This window comes from Panulirus ornatus, chromosome 1, assembly GCF_036320965.1.
Source record: "Panulirus ornatus isolate Po-2019 chromosome 1, ASM3632096v1, whole genome shotgun sequence".
Taxonomy (NCBI): Eukaryota; Metazoa; Arthropoda; class Malacostraca; order Decapoda; family Palinuridae; genus Panulirus; species Panulirus ornatus.
In genome coordinates, this window is record NC_092224.1 from 84,529,014 (window position 1) to 84,555,959 (window position 26,946).

The 26,946-nt window shown below is 40.1% G+C and overlaps 1 protein-coding gene across 4 annotated transcripts in view; it reads left to right on the top strand.

The window, feature by feature from the left end:
• Nucleotides 1-26,946, top strand: part of LOC139750297 (uncharacterized) — a 180,363-nt gene that overhangs the window by 67,932 nt on the left and 85,485 nt on the right. For all 4 annotated transcript variants that reach the window (XM_071664932.1, XM_071664923.1, XM_071664951.1 and 1 more), the window contains exon 9: nt 536-786. In XM_071664932.1, coding sequence (XP_071521033.1) covers nt 536-786 — 251 coding nt within the window. The remainder of the gene's footprint in view (nt 1-535; nt 787-26,946) is intronic.

Genomic DNA, 26,946 nt, shown 5'->3' on the forward strand with positions numbered 1-26,946 from the left:
GGTTCAATCATAAGTCAGGTCCTCTCCTTTATGCTCTTGATTGACAGTTGTGAGTGGTAACTCAGACTTACTCATGGAATTCTACTGGAGTCTGGATGGGAGGTCATGCTCCTACTTCATACTTGTGTATAGTCAAGCTTATCAGATTTAACTGGTTGATGAAAGTATGGGTTTGACTCCAAGATAAGCAAAACATTGTGTACATAAGAAGAATACTCTCAGATCATGGCTATTTTTGCATGTATTATGTATCAGTATAATCTCATGATGTGGAAAGATTATTGATGAAAGCTCATGAAATATTTACCTTGTATGCATTTCAAAATATGATGAGTTGCCCATATGTTATTTTTAGTTAAGTTATTTACCTTTTGATTGCTTATAGAAGGGCTATGAATAATATGTTGAATGCATAACTGTTCACAAAGAAGTCTTGTTTGTGTTATAACTGTAGACTAATATATTAAAAACAGTAGTTAATACCAAGTGTTTGCTGAACACGTGATTGGGGATGACCTTTATGGACATTATACAGGTACTATATGACAGTATCAGATGACTCAGCTGACGAGATGTATGCCTGTATATATGAGGGCACAAGAGGTGTTGGCAGTGAGACATATGCACAAATTGAACCACGTTCAACTCCACCACCTCCACCCCCGATGCCTAGCCCTCCACATGGCCCATCAACCCCATCACCCCTTTCTACGCGAGGTGGATCACAGCCACCTCCTGCTCCACCAAGTGTAGACAGCCTTCGTCATGTAGTACATTCCAGACAAGGTGAGGTTTATCCAGAGTTAAAGCAGATAGCATTGCATTCATAGGTGCCAATATACAGTGATTGTACCTCACTGCGTCTTTTCACTCATGTTAGAACTTTTAAATGGTTGTGCATTCGTAAGGCAAGTCTCATGAAATGTAGCACCTCTTTTATATTAAACTATGATTATGTAGTCTTCTGATACTTCCAGTCCCAATCTCATGATGTAGCAAGATGTTAAAAAGAATTTCTGTTGCAGTAGATTAATTAGTTGCATGGCTGCCACTGCTCTTGACTCTTCAGTACCTGAGAACAATGTAATGCATTGGATAACAGATATGTTCACATTAGAGACCTAGGTTAAGTGGTGATGTTGAGTGAAGCTGATAAGGAGTCACTCTTCATGCTCTTTCTATAGTATTGCTAGTAATTGAAAAATCTTAGTCCAGAGAATCCCTTTATACCTTCTACATGGCTACCTGACAGAACAGAGAAATGGCATAAATTGCATGTTTGCATGGAGTTGTAACTTTATTGTCTCCTCAGACCAGTTACATGCCATAACAATTACTACATGAGTTAGTTTCAAAGCACATCATTGCTGGGGAAGTGCATAGTCTATTCATAAAACTATAATTTTGGCTTTTCTTGAAAGAGTTTCATTTGCCAGTATATATATATAGTCCTATATTGGAATCTTAACCATATAAGTTATATTTCTGATACCTTTTAATCCTTGCAATTGTTCCCTTTGTTTCCCATTAATCCTTATCAGCCTGCTACGGTTATCATAAGATGATTTAAAGCTTCCCTCATCCATTTTGAATCCCAGCTAATGGTTATCACTAGCAGCCTTTAGTCCGTGACTGGAGCCTTCGACATATAAAAAAAAATCTACTGCTGCAGTTGTGAAAAATATCACACATCTCAGTCTCCTACAGAGTGTCAGAGTGTGCATATATGTTATCTGGCCATGATGCTAGATGTAAGTCCTCACTACTGTAGTTAGTTTTCATATAAAAGAAACAATATCTGTGGTATTAGTACTTGTGTTTTTGTGCAGAGAAAGTTATTTGTTAATTTCTTCATTTAAATAAGACTTATAATTATCTTGCTATTTGTCCAGTGTGGGGAGAGACTTATGGATTTGTAGGGCCTTTTCTCCTGAATTCCTATGCCAACAAATAGCCTTTAAATAATTTTTAATCTTCTGGCATTTACTGTCATAGGTTAGTTTATTCTTGCCATTCACCTTCCTAAGACTGATGTGCTTTATAACATCCTTTCCAACTAACTTTTTGGCTGGATTTTTGTTATTGCCTGTGGTTACACTGGGTTTGCTTCTTTGGAAGAACTGTTGACTGGTAATGTTATCAGATCCCCATCTCTCCTGTTTTGCCTCTGTGGTTGACAACTTTGTTGCCCAAAGCCTCTCATTGTAACACCATTCTCTTAAATTAGGTATCATCTATGTTGCTCCTCTCAGTACCCTTTCAATCACATCTTTGTGCTTTTTGAAGTCTGGTGACCATACTTGTGAGACATTAACCAGTTTTGGTTTGAGATATTTTGTGAATGAATTACTAACCCTCATATCCTCATACTCATATGCAGTTCTCCTATTTGCCAACATACAGTTGCATTTTTCTCAGTTCCCTGATGTGTTACTTGAGTATCAAATAATGCATAATGTCAATCCTTAGTTCTCTTTCACAAATGGATACCTTTAATATTTTCCTCACAAGGTAAAAATCATGCTGATGCCTTCATTTGCTGTATCCTATCCTCATTACCATGTATTTATTTAGCTTTATTTTCATCATCCGTTTATCTAACCAGTTTAGATTTTATCAAAGTTTCCCTTTAGGCTGATTCAAACATTATCATTCTTCACTTTTTTCATGACCTTGGCATTGTCTGCAAATATGTTCAGATGAGATTCCAGTCCTGTTGGCAATTCATTTATACTCACCAAGAATGGCAGTTAGTGCAAAACTGAACTCAGCAGCATAGTGCTTGTAAACCCAGGCCCACTTTGAGGATTCCCCTGATATCATAGCTTCTTTATTAGCCTTTGATGGGAAACAGTGTTGGAGGCTTTCTAGCAATTTGAGATCATATGTAGTCTACCCCTTCTTCTTTTTGATATAAGGTGGAGATACCCTGTCATGAAAGTTTTGAGGATTGGTTATGTATGACCTCCTTTCCCCAAATCCATGTTGCCATCCAGTTAGAAAGTTTTTGTTCTTGAAGTGCTGTTGTCATTCATTTGCTCCCTGAATATTTTTTCCCGTATCATATAAACAACACTTGTTAGTTAGACTAGTCTAGGGTTCTGATCACTGGTCCTCTCATCTGCCTCCTCCATGTCCATGAATGCTGCATACAAATCCATCTCTTTTTCTGAGTATTTCTCACATACATTATCTGATCCACACATTCCCTACCACTTCCAAAACCATACTGCTCTTACCCAACTTGATGCTCTGTTCATGCCTTCACCCTCTCATTTGATGCCTTCCCATACAGATTTCCAGGAGTACTCTACAATCTTATGCATTGAAGTTTGGACACTTACCTTTTATCCCCTTTGACTCTGTACAGTGGCACTATACATGGATTTCACCAGTCCTCAGGCACTTCACCATGATCCATACATACAGAATATCCTTACCAACCAATCAACAACACAGTCACCCCTTTTCTTAATAAATTCAGTTGCAATACCATCCAAACCTGCCGCCTTGCAGGATTTCATCTTCTGCAAGGCTTTCGCCACCTCTTCTCTCTTCATCAAACCACTCTCCCTGACTCTCACTTCGCACACCACCCCAACCAAAACACCCTGCCTCTGCCCCTCTGTCATCAGACACATTTAACAGACCTTGCCCCCTTCACTGATGTTCCCATTTGTTCTCTTGTCTTATGCACGTTATATACCTCCTTCCAAAATACCTTTTTATTCTCCCTATAGTTTAATGATACTTTTTCACCCCATATGAATGGGGAGGGCCGTACTGATCTGGGATGTGACTGGGAAATACATTTAGTGATTTGCTGATATTAAAAAAATTTTGGTTACTGTAAAAGTAAGGACTCCTTCTTCTGTTTCCCATTTTAGAAAGTTAATACAAGGAGGGGAGGATTTCCGGCCCCCCGCTCCCGTCCCCTCTAGTCGCTTTCTACGACACGCGAGGAATACGTGGGAAGTATTCTTTCACCCCTATCCCCAGGGATAATATACACATATATATACATATACACACACACACACATACACACACATACGCACATACACACACACACACACACATACATATATATACATATGAAAAATGTAAGAAACAATTTAGAAAACAAACTTTTAGATTGAAATGAATGAAAAAAAGAATGTCACATAATGGTTCAACCAGCGTGGTTGAGAGAGCAGAAGAGGGTGTTTTGAAATGGTTTGGGCACATGGAGAGAATGAGTGAGGAAAGATTGACCAAGAGGATATATGTGTCGGAGGTGGAGGGAACGAGGAGAAGAGGGAGACCAAATTGGAGGTGGAAAGATGGAGTGAAAAAGATTTTGTGTGATCGGGGCCTGAACATGCAGGAGGGTGAAAGGAGGGCAAGGAATAGAGTGAATTGGAGCGATGTGGTATACAGGGGTTGACGTGCTGTCAGTGGATTGAATCAAGGCATGTGAAGCGTCTGGGGTAAACCATGGAAAGCTGTGTAGGTATGTATATTTGCGTGTGTGGACGTATGTACATGTGTATGGGGGGGGGGGTTGGGCCATTTCTTTCGTCTGCTTCCTTGCGCTACCTCGCAAACGCGGGAGACAGCGACAAAGTATAAAAAAAAAAAAAAAAAAAAAAAAAAAGTAAGGAACACATTTGAAGATTAACACAATTTATGAAAACCATGCTTTACATCCTTAGAACCTAAATCTATTATATTTTTGCCATTTTTCTTTTTATACTTGTTCTCCATTTTCTTTATACTGGTGTAAGAACAGATGAAGAGTGGCCATATTTGCAAACTCTAACTCCCTAGTTGTCATTGTTGATTTAATTAAAGCAGATCCCTTTATCCACAGCCATGCCCCTTTGTCTTTGCCATGGTTCCCCTGACTGCTTCATGTACCATAGTTCAGTCTAATGACTGCACATCACCCCCAGTATACCGCATTGCCCCATTTCAGTCTGTCTTATGCATGCGTCATACCCTCATGTATGTTTAGGCCCTGGTCACTTAATACATCTTTACTTCAGCCTTTAATCTCATCATTGGTCTCCTTCTTCTCATTGTTCCCCCCCGCTTCTGCCGCATATACCTTCCCAGTCAGCATCTCCTGTTCTCATCATCTCTCTATTTTTTCTTGTGTTGGAGGCTCCGGTTGTGGACAAAATTCCACATCAAGGTTGGGCCTTAATTGAAACATAGAGAGTATTATGAAAGGGAAAAAGAAGGTGAGAAAGTATTTATGAATGTTGGAGAAAGTGAAAAACCTGTCCTTTAAAATGTGCCAAGTCGTAGTTATTGGGAAAGATATGAGAAAGTAGAGACCCCCAAAGCTTTGAGGTGTTAGGGAAAGAAACAGTTATCAAAATGACCCTCCATTGAGTTGTCAATGGCTACATGATAATCATGTGATGCAGCAGCTTGCCAAGTATCATGTGGTCTAGCTAGTGGAAGGCACACAAGCAGCCAGCTCTTGGGAGCAAAAACCAGAGTGACCTCTATATGCAGGGAGAAAGTGAAGCAACATTGTGGCATAGGGCAAGAGAGTCAAGTTTATAAGTTGTACTGCTTTTGTCTCAACTTTGTCAAGTAGGTATGCAGAGCTAGAACCACCCTAGATGTGAGAGCAGTACTCCATACAAGGATGAATCAGTCTTTTGTATTAATGGATCAACTGTTCTGAAGAAATTTTGACATCTAAACAGGACTTGTAGTCTCTTTGAGGCAGACTATCTATTTTTGTAATGTGGGGTTTCCAAGCAGTGAATGTTACAGTAATACCAAGAATGTTCTTTGAGTTAACAGGTGGAAGTACATCCAAAACATGGACTTGGCTTATGTCACATAGATCAAGAATCCAGGCTGTGGAAATGAGTTATATGAGAGGAGCATATTGTACCCCTAGATGGAATGAAGAGAGAAAGGGGGTGAATTAGAGATTTGGCATTGTAGGGAATGCAAAGGGGATAAATTCTGGAGCAGTGGATTGGGAGAAACGTTATACTTTGAGGCAGTTTGGGCCTGTGGAAAAATTGCTGGATAGGGATTTTACAAGGAGAATGTACAATAGAATGATTAAAGAGGATGTTATGAGAGGAAGACCACCTGTGACATGGGGAAAAAGAGGGGAAAGGTACTGGAGGGAGCTAAATGGTGGAGGAATGTGTGGAATGGTTTATGTGAGGGAGGCATGTAAGAACGGGGATAAGTGGAGACTCTTTTGCTGTGGTTACCTATTGATGGGAGTTCCTTGAGAGAATGGGCATCACAGATATAGATAGATAGGTAGATGAATAGCCACCAATCCAAAACATTTGTCACTTGGATGAACTTGATGAAGCAAAGTTATCCGTAGTTTTTCAGAGGATTCCTTCTGAGTAGATTCTTGCATTTAGATTAACATGAAGATTGCTACTGTTCATAGCTTTGCATGCAGAAGATTTAGTATGGACACAGGAGGGATAGTTTGGATTTCATCCAAATAATAAATGGTTAAGACTGAAACCATGATAATTTGCAAAGAAACTTATGGCTGAAATGGCCTGTTTCAGTGGAGTTTCTGATGAGCATTGCATGTCTTCACAATGATTTTGCAGCTTCTTCTAGGATTCCTAGGATAACTATATGATATTAATTATATCCATTAGACCATGATGACTCCACTGCTATCGTAGATAATTCTGATTTGAAATTGTCTCAGGTGGATTTAAATTTTCATTACCTGTATCAGTATCAAAAAGGAATTGACATATTATCACACAAACATTGTACTTGTGGCCAGGCCATACGTAAGACAAAACCATATTGATTGCAAATATGACCATTGGTTAAGATCGATAGCTACTACATCATTGAAAGCTAACAATTGAATGTAATGGTGTTTATTTGTGCTTCATCTGAATGTCATATTTCTCTTTCACTAGGTCAGTCATTTTGAAGAAATACTGTTCTGTAACTTTAGCTTCAGTACAAAGAAGCCTTGAGCTTTCGACTATAACGGTAGTTGAATTGAAGATGCTTCAAGCTCAATATGAAACAGAATGTATCTTATCGTTTCACATGCATTGCCAATATTATCACAAAACTGAATGGTAGAAATGATGTAATGACCACTATTTGTGGTATTCATTGGAATTATTGTACAAAAAAAATATTGGATCTTATGTGAGAAATCTGCAACTTCTCTCTGAGATCCATCCCCTGAGCCATGTCTTCTGCAAACAACAACAGATTCGCCTCATAGGCCCCCAATCTTTGGCATATTGAAGACCCACCTTTCTTTTCAAGATCCTCACATTTACTTCCCTCACCATCCCCATCCATAAACAGATTAAACAACCATGGCGACATCCACTTGCACTTGTAACCACTTACCCTCGTTCCTTCTTACACAGACACACACAGACACACAGACACACACACACAGACACACACACACAGACACACACACACACACACACACACACACACACACACATATGCACCATACTCTCCCAGTGAACACTTTCATGGCATCTAGCAGTTTTCCTCTCACACCATTCATGTGTAGCACATTCCACATATTATCTATATCAACCTTACCATACCCTTTAGATCCATGAATACCAGTTGATTATCACACACATCCTCTACCACTCTTGAAGCCATATTGCTCCTCCCTGATCTGGTGGTCTGTGCATACCACCATTCTTTCAGTCGCCAGTCTTCCATACAGCTTAACAGATATACTCAGCAGACTAAACTAACTTAACCTAACCTAACCAATCAACAACATTGTTGTCCCTTTTCTTAAGAAATTGAACTGCAATCCCATTCACTCATTCTGCTTTGCCATGCTCCATTTTGCCCAAGGCTTTCACATCCTCTTTTTTTTACCAAGCTATTCGCAGTGACTCTTGTTTCCCACATCACCTTGCCTCAACACCCCACATCTGCCACCCTGTCTTCTAACACATCTAGTACTCATAAAAAGAACCACTCATGCACCTCTCTTTCCCCTTTCACTTGAAACTTAACTTCCTCAACCCATCGCTCACTACCAAGTCTCATACACCCACCTCTCATCTTCTGCATACCATAGCTTTGAGTTAAACACTTAGGTGCAGTGTCCCTTAATCCCTTCCACTTTCTGCCCTCTCATCTTGTTTCATTCACTTTCAGCTTTTATTTTTTCATACTATTCGCCATTTCCTGTGTTAGCGAGGTAGTGTTTAGAACAGAGGACTGAACCTTTCAGGGAATATCCTCACTATGCCCCCTTCTCTGTTCCTTCTTTTGGAAAATTAAGAACGAGGTGGGAAGGATTACCAGACCCCTGCTCCCTCCTCTTTTAGTTGCCTTCTACGACACGTAGGGAATACGTGGGAAGTATTATTTCTCCTCTATCCCCAGGGATAAACTTTCAACTTATATCATTCTTAATTCAGTCTGCCTTGTAATCTCTGCACACAAGCCTCCTATCTCTGTCACTTTCAGAACATGCTTCACACCATGTCATTTCCACTTTTTCTAAAGCTCCAGTAAAGTTTCATAATTACTTCAGTCAGGAAATGATCAGAGAACCCACCAGCGACCTCTTTTAGCTTTGAACTGTCTCTCCTTTGCATGCTTTCACCAACCCACTCATACTTAGGTTTATACCTAAGCCTGAACCTGTGAGGAGGATGTGCATGCCTCACTTGACTCCTTAGTCTTTTTCCACATTTAAAAAGTAGCAATTCAAGGAGGAGAGGGCTTTTGGCCTCCTGCTACTGCCCATATTAGCTTATTTTTATGGTGCACAGGAGATAAGTCCTTACTCTTCTGTTTCCAGGGATGTTACTGATAAAATATGTTTATAGATTATTTTTATACAGTAACAAGCAAAAGAAAGATAATCCCATCAGTGTGTAGGGTAGGAAAACTGAATATGAAGGAGCATGAAAACAACACTGTCCACTCTTATCTCATATAACAGCATTGCAGTACCCCCTTCAAAGGTAATACTAGACTTGATTTTCTTTTATGCTGTGTGTCTTTCATTCTGTCTTGATAGAATCATCTGGTGTGATGGAAAGCCTCAAATGTACAGGAAAAGGTAAAAAAGACAAAATTTGGATGTTAAACTTTTCAGATTTTTACTGTTTTATGATATCAATAAAATCCTTAGTATATTATGACTTATTTTCATAACCAACCATGCTCTGTTGACATTGATGGAATGTACTTAAGTGGATCATTTGGTTATATATTCACCATAGTGTGAATATTTTGATTCTTTACTGATTTCAGAATCTTATATATGATTCAGTTTTGGGTTGTATTACTGAGGGCCATGTCAGTGAATACAGCATCTGTAATGTAGAAAAAATGAATAGACAAATGAATGAAACAAGTTTTTATTGTTGTATTGTGACATCATGTAGAATGCAGAGTTCAAAGTTAGAATGTCTTTTGATAATCAGGCTGTCTGAGCTGCCTTCATGTGTACTCTATTTTTCAGCTTATGAAAAGTATTTACCGGTTCATAAGTCTTATTTAGTCTGATGCTTCTCTCAGTTTTCAACACGGTAGTGAATAGAACAGAAATACCAGTGAAATTTTGAGTAAACTTATATTTAGAAGATGTAGCATTCTAAGTCACTAAAGTTGTTCCTATGAGGATGAAAGAGGTGTTTGGATGATGGCTGCAATTTTATCCTTGATAGGATGGAAGCTATTGTGGCCCAGGAATATAACTCAGACATTTTATCTTGCTGTAACCTATGAAACCTGCTTTATCTAGTGATTAGTCCAGGAAGTCTTGATTTTTAAAGTAAGGCTCGTAATTGTACTAAATTTTTCTCCCAGTTATTGATTGGAATGACGTTGTTATCAAAGTAGTAATTTTTATTACTTAGGCCCATAGAACACATTAGTCATGTAGAAATGGAACATTCTGTACATGAGATAACTACTTAAAATATATTTTTGAAATAATTGAATGTGGCATTTGACAATAGTTCTTGCATATATCAGTACCTGAATGAATCTGTAGTGAACAAAATTTGCTGACAACTATTTGCTGGTTGGCATGGACTTGACATAAATGTTTTTATGTCGATTCCAAATTTCCTACCTTTGCTTTATATGGTAGTGTTAGGAGCATCTGAGCAATGGAATTGTTTGTTCACATCGAGTCTGGCTTTCATGTATGATATACCTAAACCAGAGTCTGTTATTCACTGCCAAGCCCCACAAACACTATTTTGATGTTAACTTTTGCTTTGCATGCCTTGATTCAGACTCTCCCTCCACCACCACCCCCAGTATATTGCATTGCTCCAGTTCTTTACATCCGATACCTAACTTTTTACCCTCCTGAATGTTAGGTCCAAATATCCTAAAGCCTCCTTTGCTCCACACCCACCTTCTTAGTCTCTTGTTTGTCCTTGCTCTCATTGCTTCTGATACATAGATTCATATTGTGACTTTCTTCACTCATGCACTTCACATCCTCAGACCATTTTATCACACCTGGCTCTCTCAGTGAAATTGGATTGACTACCGTACCTCATCCTGGTAATCTACCTTATTTCACATATCATTCTCATATATTTCATTTCCAGTTCATCCACTCTCTTCTTTTCCTATATATTCAAGGCCCAAGACTAGCATCAAGGCAACACTGATGGGATTATCCAGCTGAACTTTCCTTCTGCACACTCTTTAAAATGTCTTGGACCTCATCCTTATCTTCCACTCAGTAACTTATATCATCACCCATGGTTCCTCCTGCTGATAAGCTCACTACCAGCTAACTAGAGCTCTCCACCTCTTGTAGGTCCTTTCCATCCAAGCTTATAGTTGAACTGTTGGAGGCAGAAGGATGGTGTGAAAAAGATTTTGAGTGATTAGGGCCTGAGCGTGGGAGACAGCGACTAAGTATGATAAACATATAAATATATTACTATTATTATTTTTATACTTTGTCGCTGTCTCCCGCATTAGTGAGGTAGTCCAAGGAAAGAGACAAAAGAATGGCTCAACCCACCCACATACACATGTACATACATAAATGCCCACACATGCACATATACATACCTACACATTTCAGTGTATACATACATACATATACATTCACAGACATATACATATATGCACATATACGTATTCATTTTTCACTGGGAACCAATCACTTCCCTCTCTTCCTACTCGTACACATGCCTTACATCCTTGATAAAAACTTTTCATTGCTTCTAGCAACTTACCTCCCACACCATGTACTCGTAAGACCTTCCACAAAGCATCTCTATCAACTCTATCATATGCCCTCTCCAGATCCCTAAATGCTACATACAAATCCATCTGCTTTTCTAAGTATTTCTCACATACATTCTTCAAAGCAAACTCCTGATCCACATGTCTTCTATCACTTCTGAAACCACACTGCTCTTCCCCAATCTGATGCTCTGTACATGCCTTCACCCTCTCACTCAATACCCTCCCGTATAATTTCCCAGGATTACTCAACAGACTTATACCTCTGTGATTGGAACACTCACCTTTATCCCCTTTGCCTTTGTACAGTGGCATTATGCATGCATTTTGCCAAACATCAGGCACTTCACCATGAACCATACATATATTGAATATCCTCACTAACCAGTCAACAACACAGTCACCCCCTTTTTTAATAATTTCCACTGGAATGCCAATCAAAACCCACTGCCTTGCCAGCTTTCATCCTCTGCAAAGCTTTCACTACCTCTTCTCTGTTTACCAATTCATTCTCCCTAACCTCTCACTTCGCACACCACCTCAACCAAAACACCCTATATCTGCCACTCTATCATCAAACACACCACTACTTGTTATTTCCTCCCCATTTGCCCCTTCGCCAATGTTCCCATTTGTTCTCTTTTCTTAAGCACTTTTATTTACCTCCTTCCAAAACATCTCTTCATTCTCCCTAAAATTTAATGATACTCTCTCACCCCAACTCTCATTTGCCCTCTTTTTTCACCTCTTGCACCTTTCTCTTGACCTCTTGGCTCTTTCTTTTATACATCTCCCAGTCATTTGCACTCTTTCCCTGCAAAAATTGTCCAAATGCCTCTCTCTTCTGTTTCACTAACAATCTTACTTCTTCATCCCACCACTCACTACCCTTTCTAATCTGCCCACCTCCCACCTTCCTCATGCCACAGGCATCTTTTGCACAAGCCATCACTGCTTTCCTAAAATACTTCCCATTCCTTCCCCACTCCCCCAACGTCATTTGCTCTCACCTTTTTCCATTCTGCACTCAGTCTGTCCTGGTACTTCCCCACACAAGTTTCCTTTCTAAGCTCACTTGCTCTCACCACCCTCTACAAATCTTCACCTTCGTCGCCACAAGATAATGATCAGACATTCCTCCCGTTGCCCCTCTCAGCACATTAACATCGAAAAGTCTCTCTTTTGCATGTCTATCTTAACACGTAATCCAATAACACTTTCTTGCCATCTTTCTGACTTACATATGTATACTTATGTATATCTCTCTTTTTAAACCAGGTACTCCCAAGTACTAGCCCTTTTTCAGCACACAAACCTACAAGCTCTTCACCATTTCCATTTACAACACTGAACACCCCATGTATACCAATTGTACCCTCAACTGCCACATTTCTCACCTTTGCATTCTAATCAGCTATCACTATAACCCAGTCTCATGCATCAAAGCTGCTAACACACTCAGCTGCTCCCAAAACACTTGCCTCTCATGATCTTTCTTCTTGTGACCAGGTGCATAGGCACCAATAATCACCCATATCTCTCCATCCACTTTCAGTTTTACCCATATCAATCTAGAGTTTACTTTCTTACAGTCTATCACATACTCCCACAACTGCTTCAGGAGTAGTGCTACTCCTTCCTTTGCTCTTGTCCTCTCACCAACCCAAGACATTCCCAAACCACTCTTCCCCCTTTACCCTTGAGCTTCGTTTCACTCAGAGCCAAAGCATCCAGGTTCCTTTCCTCAATCATGCTACCTATCTCTCCTTTTTTCTCATCTTGGTTACATCCACACACATTTAGATACCCCAGTCCAAGCCTTCGAGGAGGATGAGCACTCCCCACATGGTTCCTTCTACTGTTTCCCCTTTTAGAAAGTTGAGATACAAGGAGGGGAGGGTTTCTAGCCCCCCCACTTACATCTCCTGTAGTTGCCTTCTGCAACACGTGGGGAATGCGTGGGAAGTATCCCTGGTATAGGGGAGAAAGAATACTTTTGTCAGGGATGTGTGATGTTTTTATGGTTGTTTGATATGTTTATGGATGAGGTTTTTAGGGAGGTGAATGCAAGAGTTTTGGAGAGAGGGGCAGGTTGCAGTCTGTTGTGGATAAGAGGGCTTGGGAAGTGAGTCAGTTGTTTTTTGCTGATGATACAGCGCTGGTGGCTGATTTGGGTGAGAAACTGCAGAAGTTGGTGACTGAGTTTGGTAAAGTGTGTGAAAGAAGAAAGCTGAGAGTAAATGTGAAAGAGCAATGTTATTAAGGTTCAGTAGGTTTGAGGGACAAGTAAATTGGGAGAAAAACTGGAGGAAGTGAAATGTTTTAGATATCTGGGAGTGGATTTGGCAGTGGATGGAACCATGGAAGTGGAAGTGAGTCACAGGGTGGGGGAGGGGGCGAAGGTTCTGGGAGTGTTGAAGATTGTGTGGAAGGCGAGAACATTATCTCGGAGAGTAAAAATGGGTATGTTTGAAGGAATAGTGGTTCCAACAATGTTATATGGTTGTGAGGCATGGGTGATAGGGTTGTGTGGAGGAGGGTGGATGTGTTGGAAATGAAATGTTTGAGGACAGTATGTGGTGTGAGGTGGTTTGATTGAGTAAGTAATGAAAGGGTAAGAGAGATGTGTGATAATAAAAAGAGTGTGGTTGAGAGAGCAGAAGAGGGTGTATTGAAATGGTTTTGTCACATGGAGTGAATAAATGAGGAAAGATTGACAAAGAGGATATATATGTCAGAGATGGAGGGAACGAGGAGAAGTGGGAGACCAAAATGGAGGTGGTAGGATGGAGTGAAAAAGATTTTGAGCGATCAGAGCCTGAACATACAGGAAGGTGAAAGGTGTGCAAGGAATAGAGTGAATTGGAACGATGTGGTATACCGGGGTCGACATGCTGTCAGTGGATTGAAGCAGGGCATGTGAAGCGTCTGGGGTAAACCATGGAAAGTCTTGTGGATAGGGAGCTGTGGTTTCGGTGCATTACACATGACAGCTAGAGACTGAGTGTAAACAAATGTGGCCTTTGTTGTCCTTTCCTAGCGCTGCCTCGCGTGTGTGGGCAAATATTTATATATATGCATGTGTATGTGGGTGGGTTGGGCCATTCTTTCGTCTGTTTCCTTGCACTACCTCGCTAACGCAGGAGACAGCGATAGAGTATAATAATGATAGTAAGAAATATGATAAAACATATCCATACTTGCTGCCTTCATCTATTCCCGTTGCCAACCCACCACACACCACACATGAAATGGCACCCCCTTCCCCCACGCGCGTGCTAGGTAGCGCTAGGAAATGAAAACAAAGGCCACTTTTGTTTACACTCAGTCTCTAGCTGTCATGTGTAATGCACCAAAACCACAGCTCCCTAGAAGGCGACTAAAGGAGACAGGAGCGGGGGGGCTAGAAACCCTCCCCTCCTTGTATTTTAACTTTCTAAAAGGGGAAACAGAAGAAGGAGTCATGTGGGGAGTGCTCATCCTCCTCAAAGGCTCTGATTGGGGTGTCTAAATGTGTGTGGATGTAACCAAGATGAGAAAAAAGGAGAGATAGGTAGCATGTTTGAGGAAAGGATCATGGCTGTTTTGGCTCTGAGTGAAACAAAGCTCAAGGGTAAAGGGGAAAAGAGTGGTTTGGGAATATCTTGGGAGTAAAGTCAGGGGTTAGTGAGAGGACAAGAGCAAAGGAAGGAGTAGCACTACTCCTGAAGCAGGAGTTGTGGGAGTATGTAATAGAGTGTAAGAAAGTAAACTCTAGATTGATATGGGTAAAACTGAAAGTGGATGGAGAGAGATGGTTGATTATTGGTGCCTATGCACCTAATCATGAGAAGAAAGATCATGAGAGGCAAGTGTTTTGAGAGCAGCTAGGTGAGTGTGTTGTTAGCAGCTTTGATGCACGAGACCAGGTTATAGAGATGGGTGATTCGAATGTGGAGGTGAGTAATGTGGCAGTTGAGGGTATAATTGGTGTACATGGGGTTTTCAGTGTTGTAAATGGAAATGGTGAAGAGCTTGTGGATTTGTGTGCTGAAAAAGGACTGGTGATACCTGGTTTAAAAAGAGAGATATACATAAGTATATGTATATAAGTTGGAGAGATGGCCAGAGAGCATTACTGGATGACGTATTAATTGATAGGCATGTGAAAGAGAGACTTTTGGATGTAAATGTGCTGATCGGGGCAACGGGAGGAATGTCTGATTATTATCTTGTGGAGGCGAAGGTGAACATTTGTAGAGGTTTTCAGAAAAGAAGAGAGAATGTTGGGGAGAAGAGAGTGGCTATAGTTAGCTTGGAAAGGAGACTTGTGTGAGGAAGTACCAGGAGGGATTGAAAGTGGAATGGAAAAAGGTGAGAGCACATGATGTAAGGGGAGTGGGGGAGGCATGGGATGTATTTAGGGAAGCAGTGATAACTTGTGCAAAAGATACCTGTGGCATGAGAAAGGTGGGAGGTAGGCAGATTAAAAAGGGTAGTGAGTGGTGGGATGAAGAAGTAAGATTGTTAGTGAAAGGTAAGAGAGAGGCATTTGGATGATTCTTGCAGGGAAGTAGTGCGAATAACTGGGAGATGTATAAAAGAAAGAGGCAGGAGGGCAAGAGAAAGGTGCAGGAGGTGAAAAAGAGGGCAAATGAGAGTTGTGGTGAGAGAGTATCATTAAATTTTTGGGAGAATGAAAAGATGTTTTGGAAAGAGGCAAATAAAGTGCATAAGACAAGAGAACTAATGGGAACATCAGTGAAGGGGGCTAATGGGGAAGTAACAAGTAGTGGTGAAGTGAGAAGGAAATAGAGTGTGTATTTTGAAGGTTTGTTGAGTGTGTGATGATAGAGTGGCAGATATAGGGTGTTTTGGTTGAGGTGGTGTGCGAAGTGAGAGGGTCAGGGAGAATGGTAAACAGAGAAGAGTTAGTGACAGCTTTGTGGAAGATGAAAGCCGGCAAGGTGGCAGGTTTGGATGGTATTGCAGTGGAATTTATTAAAAAACGGGATGACTTGTGTTTTTGACTGGTTGGTAAGGATATTCAGTGTATGAATGGGTTCATGGTGAAGTGCCTGAGGATTGGCGGAATGTATGCATAGTGCCATTGTACAAAGGCAAAGGGGATAACGGTGAGCGTTTAAACTACAGAGGTACGAGTCTTTTGAGTATTCCAGGGAAATTTTATGGGAGGCTATTGATTGAGAGGATGAAGGCCTATACAGAACATCAGATTGGGGAAGAGCAGTGTGGTTTGAGAAGTGGTAGAAGATGTGTGGATCAGGTGTTTGCTTTGAAGAATGTATGTGAGAAACACTTAGAAAAACAGATGGATTTGTATGAAGCACTTATGGATCTGGAGAAGGCATGTGATAGGGTTGATAGAGATGCTTTGTGGAAGGTTTAAAGGGTATACAGTGTGGGAGGTAAGTTGCTAGAAGCAGTGAAAAGCTTTTACCAAGGATGTAAGGTATGTGTATGTGTAGGAAGAGAGGAAAGTGATTGGTTTCCACTGAATGTCAGTTTGCATTAGGGGTGTGTGATGTCCCCATGGTTGTTTAATTTGTTTATGGATGGGGTGGTTAGGGAGGTAAATGCAAGAGTTTTGGAGAGAGGGGCGAGGATGCAGTCTGTTTTGGATGAGAGGGACTGGGAAATGAGTCAGTTGTTGTTTGTTGATGATACATCCTTAGTGGTTGACAGCGCATCGACCCCATTATACCACATCGTTCCAATTTAATGTTCCTTGCACCCTCCTGTATGTTAAGACCCTGATCACTCAAAATCTTTTTCTCTCCATCCTTCAACCTCCAATTTGGTCTCCTGCTTCTCCTTTTTCCTTCCACCTCTGACACATATATCCTCTTTGTCAATCTTTCCTAACTCATTCTCTCCAAATGTCCATATCATTTCAACATACTCTCTTCTGCTCTCTCAACCACACTTTTTATTTCCACACATCTCTCTCACCCCTACATTACTTATTCAATCAATTCACTTCACACCACATATAGTCCTCAAACATCATTTCCAACACATCCACCCTCCTCCATTTAACTCTATCTATAGCCCATGCCTCGCAACTATGTAACATTGTTGGAACTACTATTCCTTCGGACATACCCATTTTGCTCTCTGAGATAATGTTCTCTCCTTCCACACATTCTTCATTGCTCCCAGAACTTTTGCCCCCCTCCCTCACCCTGTGACTCAATTTTGCTTTCATGGTCCATCCACTGCTAAGTCCACTCCCAGATATCTAAAAGACTTTGCTTCCTCCACTTTTTTTCCATTCTAACTTACCTCCCAATTGATGTGTCCCTCAACCCTACTGAACTTAATAACCTCGTTTTTATTCACATTTACTCTCAACTTTCTCCTTTCATTCATTTTTCCAATCTCAGTCCCCAACTTCTACCATTTCCCATGTTTGTGAGGTAGCACCAGGAATGAATAAAGAAAGGCCTCTTTTGCTTATATCCACTCTCTAGCAGTCAAGTGCTTTGCATCAGTACCGAAGCCCCTATCCCAACCAGGCCCCTCAGACCTTTCCGTGGTTTCCCCTAGCTGCTCCACATGTCCTTGTTCAGTCCATTGGCAGCACATTGCTCACTATATACTGTATTGATCCAATTCACTATATTCTGTGCATGTCTTTCTTTCTCCTGCGTGTTCAGGCTCTGACCATGCAAAGTATTTTCCAATCCTTTCTTCCATATCTAGTTTGGTCTCCCCCTTCCCCTTTTCCACCTCTGCTTCTGACACATGTATCCTCTTAGTCAACTTCTCCACGCTCGTGCTCTCCATATGTCTGAACCATTTCAGCCCACCATCTTCAGCTCTTTCAGCCACACCTCTCGCCGTTTTATCACTTACCTGATCGTACCCCTCCACCACCACCACCATCACAGCACATATTGTCCTCAACATATTTCCAACACATCTGTCTTTATCTACACATTCTCATCTGTAGCCCATGCCATACATCAGAGCATTAGCACTGGGACTACTATATCTTCAAACATACCCATTTTTGCCCTGCAAGTTCATTCTTTCCCTTCTCACTTTTCTCAGTGCCTCAAGAAGCTTTTCCCCCTCACCCACCCTATGACTTACTTTCACTTCCATGGTTCCATTCACTGCCATGTCCACTTCTAGATATTTAAACCCTACACTTCCTCCAAATTTTCTCCCTTCATTCTCACACCTCCAACTAACCTGTCCCTCTGCCATGCTAAACCCAGTAACCTTGCATTTATTTACATTTACTCTTAAATTCCTTCCCTCATACCCTTTTCCACAGTCAGACATAAACTTCTGCAATTTCTCACTTGAATCTGCCTCTGGTGCTATGTCACCAGCAAACAACAGTTGACTGACTTCCCAGGCACCCTTTCTCACCCCTACAGATTGCATAGTTGCTTCTCTCTCTGAAGCCTTTGCCTTTACCTTCCTCATCATCTGATCCATAAACAAATTAGATAGCCATGGCAACATCACACACCCCTGCCATAGACCAGTCTCCGCCTGAACCACGTACTATCCTCTCTTCCCACTTGTACACATGCCTTACAGTCTTGATAGAAACTTGTTACTGCTTCTAGTAACTTTCCTTCAACACCATACATTTGTAAGACATTCCACAAGGCAACTTTGTCAACCCTGTCATGTACTTTCTCCAGATCCATAAATGCTACAAACAAATCCTTCTGTTTAGAGTCTCTTAAGTTTGTCACACACACCTGATCCACATGTCCTCTACCACTCTTGAAACCACATTTTTCCTCCCGAATCAAATGCTCTGTACATGGTATTTCAGCACCCTTCATAAAAGGACAAAGAAGGTGAGAGCAGAACAATGAGAGTCCAGATGATAGCATTATGGTGACAGCAGAACAAATAATAGAGTGCAGATGATAGCATTATAGTGGAAGCACATGAAATGATCCATTTGTAACCAGTACTCAAAGGAGGTTAAAGCATCTGCAAAACCAGTATAGACATGTCAGTTTGATATAAAGTGCCATTAACATCTTTGGAAGAGTGATTAGGAAACATATTAAAACATTCAAAAATAATTTCATAAATGAAGGTCAGCCAAGAATTATATTAAGCAGAAGTTTCCGCTGTCAGAGCATATATGTGGCACTAAAGCCAGTAAAGAGAATAGATTCCATTTTTCTGTTTTGCAAGACACCTGACAAAGTAGACTACAAGGTTCAAGTAGATCAGATAGTAAAACAAAACATAAAAGGTATATTAGAAGATGGATTTAAGAGTATGCAGTAGGGTTTATTTAGTTTGTAGAAAGAGATACACATGGTGGAATGAAGATCTAAGAAAGCTGGTGGAGTAGAAAAAAAAAGATATTTTTGTAGGAAAGCTACATGTGTCAGAAAATAGTGATTAACAGAGGGAAGGGTGCAAAATATGAAGCTCAGTATAATAGTGTTAACAGGATGGTGTATATCAATACAAGGAAAGCAAAAGAGCATCTTTGAAGGAAAATTTATTATGATTTTGATACAGAATAACAAGCTGCTCTGGAAGGAACTATTCAAGAGTGTAAAGAGGAAAAGCATGTTAGACAAACCAGGGAGACCGCTGGTAAGAAAACATGAAGAAAGAAAACAATAGACCTCTTAAGAATGGAAAATCTGGGTGTTTAGATGGAGTTGTGAGATGGTGAAGAGTGGAAGTGAAATTGCTGTTGAGTGGTTCTGAAAAGTGTGGATGGAAGCATGGAATAGTGTATTGATGACTGAACAAAGGCAAAATTTATTCCATTGTGTATAGGAAAGGATAGTAGGTTTAAATGTAAGAATGATATGGGAATAGTTCTGTGGCATAGTTAGCAAGATGTATGGTACAATAGTGATTGATCATATCAATAGGACCATGAAAACCCATGTTTATGAAAATAGCAGATTAATAAAGGAAAGAGATGTATGCAAGGTGTATGCTGCTTACCATCCACAAACATTCAAGACTTGCGCAACAAGACAAAAATACTTCCAATACAATCCCAATCTGCATGCTCAGCATGCAAATTTATGCCACACTAATAGGCCCTCTCCTGCCCAAGCCGTTTCAGAACCAACCACCAATCTTTATTTGGAAATAAGATGTTCACTTCAGCCTTACACTGAAGCTATCTGTTCTCGTAGATCTCCTGTTCCTCAGCAAATACCTCATTAACAAAACATCCATACTGTGATGACATGAACACGAAACAACTTAACATGTACCCTCAGCCCAATTATGAATTCCATTCCATCAGATTATATCCATCAGAAACTACACTTTTCAGGCAGATACAAGCCACACTTTCTCTTCTGCACTTTGGATACCATCCATCTCTTCAACATTGCAAGCATTAATTCAACATATCCTCTAGATGTAATGTCCTCAGTGAGGACACTGAATTCTGATTCCTTCAAAGTTTTCTTATGATTTATTCCCCCTATCATGACCATTTTTCATGTTTCTTGAGCTGTGGTCCCAGTTTGGTGTGAAAGTCCTATAAAAGTGCTCCTAGGGAAGGATAGATAAATTAAAGAATGGATTTAGGAAAGGCATATGATAAAGTGTATAGGACCCTTACCCCTTCACCCACCCTCTGACTCACTTCTGCAGTGTTCACTCCCAGATATCTAATACACTTCATTTCCTCCATATTTTCTCCATTCTGTCTCACACCTCAACTAACCTGTCTCTCTGGCCACGGGAGGACATTCATATGGAAAAGTTAGTTAAATTAAGAATGAATTTAGGAAAGGTATGTGATAAAGTGTATATGAAAACACTGTGGGAAATTTTGACAGTATGATGTGTTTGGAAGACTTTTGAATGTTGTTAAGCTCTTTTATGATGTGGAGTAGTGCACTTGTGAGACTAAGTGGTGGTGTGAATGTGGTTTGAAATAAATGTGGAGGTGCATTAGTGTTTAGTGTTTAGTTAATGTTTCTCTGGATGGGGCACTGCGAGAAATGAGATTGAGATGGGTTTATTGAGATGCAATATTTAACCCTTGAGAAACAGAACAGAAGATGCTGCACGTGTATGCAGAAGAGTTGGGTAGAATGGTGAGTCAATCTGATGATATGCGTAGGAGGTGGAGGATCCTGATTTTGAATGTGAATCAAAGTAAGATACTAGTTTTGCAAAGGATAAAAGGTCAGATTGCAAGGTTAGTTTGCAAATAGAAGAACTTTGTAATGAATTTAAGTATTTGGAAATAATATGTGGTAAAGACTGTAGAAGGAATGCTGAAGTTGAAAGGAGAGAAATGGAAGGGAGATTAATTGGTATTGAACTGAAAGCCATTGGTAAACTTAAGAATAGGGTTTGTAAGAGGCTTGCAGGAAGTACTTTGGCAATACTGATGTACAGCTGTGAAGTTCATGTATGAAGTACAGAATAGATGAAAAGTAAGATCAGTAGAGAGGAATAATTTGTGTTATGTAGTGTAAAGAAGTCATTAGAAAGGGGTGAGGATGATTCTTTCAGTAAGATATGTTCATATAGATTATGTTTCAATTAATAGGATGGTCAAGAACAAATATAGCAGCAAAGTAGAAGGTACAATGTGTCAGAGATGGACAGCTGTTATGAGAGAATTTATTAGGTATACAGATATTTCACATAAAGATTTTAGATGACTGAAGAGATGAAGTTCAATTAAAGCATTATTTGTATGGAATTAGTTGGCTTGGAGACATTAGTATCATATGTGAATCATCCTAGTGTTGATTAAAAGGACCTTTATGTCTGGAAGTCCATATTTCACTTCAACACACTGAGTGGGTTGAAGATGTGTGTGATGTGGAGGATGCATGTGGTTGATCCACACCATTGGATTGAGAATGAGGTAATGATATATAGACAGATAGATGGGATTAAGGAGACTCCAGCAAACAGAAAATTTCAGTGTACATTTGTAGCTAATGCAGTTGTATTTTCTGAGGAAGTTTTTTCCTCTAGGGATGCTTAATAGAACAGAAGTTGACACTTATTTCTCTGCTACTTTCTGTTCTTGATAATGGTACATTACATAGACATAGGTAGAAGAAAGCACAGTATGATGTATTTTTTTTACTTAAGAGTAAAAGATATGCAAGTAGACTTGAAGGTAACATTTGAATGAGTCAAGGAGAACTTGATGGAATTTTGTGTAAAGGAACATGAACAGTGATGTCATGGGAAAGTATGTGACACAATGTAGCTTACAAAAAGCAAAGAGGAAAGGTAAGTGATGAAGACAGGTTAGACCTTAGAGTAACTGTAAAAAGAATAGGATGCTAGAGTTTGGATATGTTACTGAAAAAAAACCACCTTGGTGTTTGTGATGTTGAGAACTTTCACCATTAGAAATAGAAAGCTGGTGATGAAAAGTGATCAGTGAATGCTTAAGAAGTAAACTCAAAGATCATCATCAGAGCATCTAAAATCAACAAAATGGAATTCAGGAAGACTTTACAAGCAGTACTGAGGGAAGTGTTAAAAAAGTTTACCTCTTTAGTGTTAAAAGAAGAAAGGAAAATGCATAATGATCACTGCATGGAAAATTGAAGACATCCAAAGATAGATATGTTAGAACTGAAATCTTGTTAACATGGGGAGAAATAGGATGATGAAGGGTGCAAGAAATCTTTGGAATATACTGAAAGAATATATGAAAGCTCAGTTGAAAGAGCTGGAAAGACTAATATCCTACCAGGTGGAAAAAATGGAGTAAGCAAAGAAACTTTTAAAAGGATGATGGATGAATGGTTATAAATGGCTCAGAAGCCAAGATTGATACCAATGAGGGTGCATGCTGACTGAGAATGATTATTTTGTTAAGTAAAACAGTTTGTGAGATGTGTGCTATGAGGTAGCTCTGCTTGGTAAAACCTCATTGTAGGAACTATGCTTGTAAATTACTACCTTTTGGCATGTATGTCCACTATGTCATTCTATCTTTTCTCATCTACTCCATATGCTTAGACTGTTGCAGCATACTGGCTTGCCTGTTTCAGTTAGACATCACTCACTTTCACACCTCTCTCCCTTTCTGGAAAAGTAATTCTTTATACATTGCAACTGCCCCTTGCCATACATAGTCTTCAGGCATCTCTGTTCCATTCATCCACCTTCTTCCTTTCCTTTGTATCCAAGACCCAGGATTTCTGTCCATACATGGCTCTCAGGATTACTTTGTATTTAATTCCTGAACTATCAACTTTCATTTCCAGTCCTGAAGTTGTCTACTTAATGTCTTTAACCTTACATTTCCAAAGATATTCTTATAACAATGAAAAAATCGAATCAGAAATGTGTTCTATTCTCTACTTTCACCTCAGCATGTTAAAAAGGGCAGGAGTAAGGCCTGAGTGGCCTCTGAGTTGTCTCTGTGCATGTTTTTAGTACAGTTTACGTGCTCCAAAATTCTGATTACTGATTATTATTGTTTTATTCTGCAAAGTATAACTTTTCTTGTTATGATTGAAGCGATTAATTGATTTGCTATTTCCTGTATTAGTGAGGTAGCACAAGGAACAGATGAAGAAATATCCTCATTTACTCATATCTACTCTCTAGCTGTTGTGTATATTGCAAACTTATAAGATTTTTAAAGTTTCTCATTTTACTCGTCAGACACAGTGTTGTCTAGGTCAGGTGGACAGCAACACTGCCTCCACTTAACATTAGAAACACCTGTCCCATTTTTGTGGAATTTTAGTGCTGAAAGTCTGTCTATGAAATCACTCTCCACATTATTCCGAGAACAGATTATCAATAACTTGTAATTCAGAATTAACTGACTGGTCCTCTAAATCTAGCTAAAAGTCATTTATTTTCCATCATATAAAACTAATGAAAATTAGCTGTTTTTGGCATGGCTAGAGGATGACTAACTACAGGGAGAAATTATGGTGCACAGCTACCTTAGTCTCCTCTCAAGCTCAGTTCATGGCTTATAAATAGATACGAAAAACTATATGCGTAAAGGTCTGCATAGAGGGGTCACTCAGCACCTACAAACATTGGTCTGGAGTAGTTAAGTGGTTAATCATACTCATCACTGTCCGTATTGAATTAACCTTTCCTTTCACACACTTCTGAATGCCTTTTTTTTTCATCCTGTGACTCATATGGGCCTGCATGGTTCTGTCTGATGCTATGTCCATTTTCATAAAAACTCATATGTAAGACATATTGGATCACTCTTCTGCCTCACATCAATATTTAACTCTTGTTTACCTTAACTTTTAACTATTCTCTTTTATGCTCACTACCAGATTCTCTACACAGAGTTTCAGTCTGGAGTCTGCTACCAGAACCGTTTCATCTGCTAAGTAGCAACTGGTTTACATTTCATGGCCCTGTACCTTCAGCATACAACAGATAGAGTGCTTGCTTAAAGACTTTTGTAGTTTATCTCCCTACCACCTCCTCAGTAATAAGATCAAGCAGCTATAGTGACATTATACATGATTGAAGCACACCAGGCTTTATAGGGAATCACTTATCCTCCAACTTCATTCCTTCCTTGCACACATGTTCATCTAGTAACTTTCCATTTTCCCTCTGTATCTGTTGCACCTTCCATATAGCACCTCATCAACTATATCATATACATTTTCTAGATCTATAAATGCTACATATACCTTTTCCAAATAGTTTTCACATTCTTCAAAGGAAACACTTGCCTGTACTTCCTGAAACTGAAACCACATGCTCTTCCCTAGTCTACTGCTGTGTACGAACACCTTGCCATGTATACTCAACAGACTTATCTGTACTAGAGAAAGGCTTTATTGTCTGTCCATCTGTTTGTCCTCTGTGGACACAGTGAAGAAGAGACGCCAGAAACTTGAAAGCTAACCCCCTACTTAATTGTCGATACATTGAGGAGGTTGCCAGATACATCACAGATAATTCCCCTTACACAGTTATCAATGATTTGTCCATTTTCTTGGCAGGATAGAAATTGATGGATGGTGGGATGAAATGTTTTTAGAAAAATACTTCGTTAATGAGAGGGATGGCTGTGCAGCTAATATGGCATGTATGGAGAGGGAAATTCATTAGTTGAGTGCTTAGAACCACTGAACATTGCTATCAGCTGTTCATGATGGGGTGTCTGAGGAGTTTAAGGGAGGGTGTGATGTTCAGCAAGGGAGGAAGTGCCAGACAGGGAGTAAGGGGTGGGGATCGGGGTGGTGGTGTGGCCAGGGAAGGAGGGCATGGTGGTGTTAAGGGAGGGTGTGGTAGCTGGGAAGGGATGGAGTGGTAATGATGAGGGAGATTGTGTTAGCTCGGGATGGAGGACTTAGTGTTGGTCAGTGAGGATCTGATAATAGTGAGGTAAGGTGTGATGGCCATGGTGGAAGGGCATGGTGGTGGTGAGGGAGGGTGTGGTAACAGGGAAGGAAGGAGGGAGGGCATGATGGTGGTGAGGGATGGTGTGGTAACCTTTCATGGCATTGAGCAGAAGAGGGCCCAGAGGGCCTGAATCTGCCAGTACCTCTATAATTAGAACAGTTGTTTTTAGTCCCCTCACCTTTATATAGGGCACTTTACAATCACTCTGCCAGTCCTGAGGCATCACACCATGGGTCATACATTTATCAGACCGCTTAGCTAAACAGTAACACCAATAACCCCCCTTATTTATTATCTCGACTGAAATTCCATTCTCTCCTGACACTTAAATTCACATAATCTTGCACAAGACTGTAACTACCTCTTCTCTATTCTTCATCCCATTTGCTGTGACTTGCTCACCTCACATCCTGCCTTGTCCCAGACTCAACACATCACTCTTCAAATACATTCAACAGTCCTCCAGAATACTTATGCCATTTCTTTTTCACTTCTGCTTTGTCTTTTATCACTTTTCAGTCCACTTCACCCCCATTAGTCCTGATTTTTCTCATGCTGCTCTCATTCAAAGCATATTTTTTGAAACTCATTTACACTTTCCCCAGCTCTCATTCCCTGCTTTCTCAGCTCATGGCTTTCTCTTGACTTGTCACTTTCTCTTGTCCTCCCATTCTCCTGCACTCATTCCATGCAGATACAGCTACCTTTTCTACCAGGGATTCCTGGTAAAACAGCTTCCTCATTCCACCACTCACTACATTTCATCTTATATCTACATCCTACTTTTCACTTGCCACATGTATCACCTGCACGGTTTAGCACTGCATCCCTAAATACCTTCCATTCCTTTTCATGTATTGTCAGTGTATGCTGTTCTTCCCTTATAATCTCTGTATAACTGTTCCCAAGTCACTTTTCCAAGGTCACTTACCATGTCTTGAATCTTTGCATCTTTTCCTGAGCCTGCCATCAAGTTTCCTTCGTGCCTTCTTTAAGAAATGATGGGACATTCCATCTGCTTCCACACGTTCACATCAAGAATCTTTGCTTTGCACAGCTCTCCGCTAATACAGTTTATCAATGCCCATTGACCCTGCAACATCATGTATACTCATGAAAGTACCTTTTCGTAAACCACATATTCCTAATCATTATTTCCATTTCGGCAGGCAACTCAGCCAAATTTTCTCAGTTCTCATTTACATTAGAAACTCGCCATACCTTAAGTTAAACCCTTATTTACCATGTTATCCATCCTTGCATTACTTATTTATTAATTGTTGTACCCAAGACCCCATTTATGGGCTCCTGTGCACTTAGAAAGTCAGCCATGTCTGTCACTGGTCGAGAAGTTTGTAA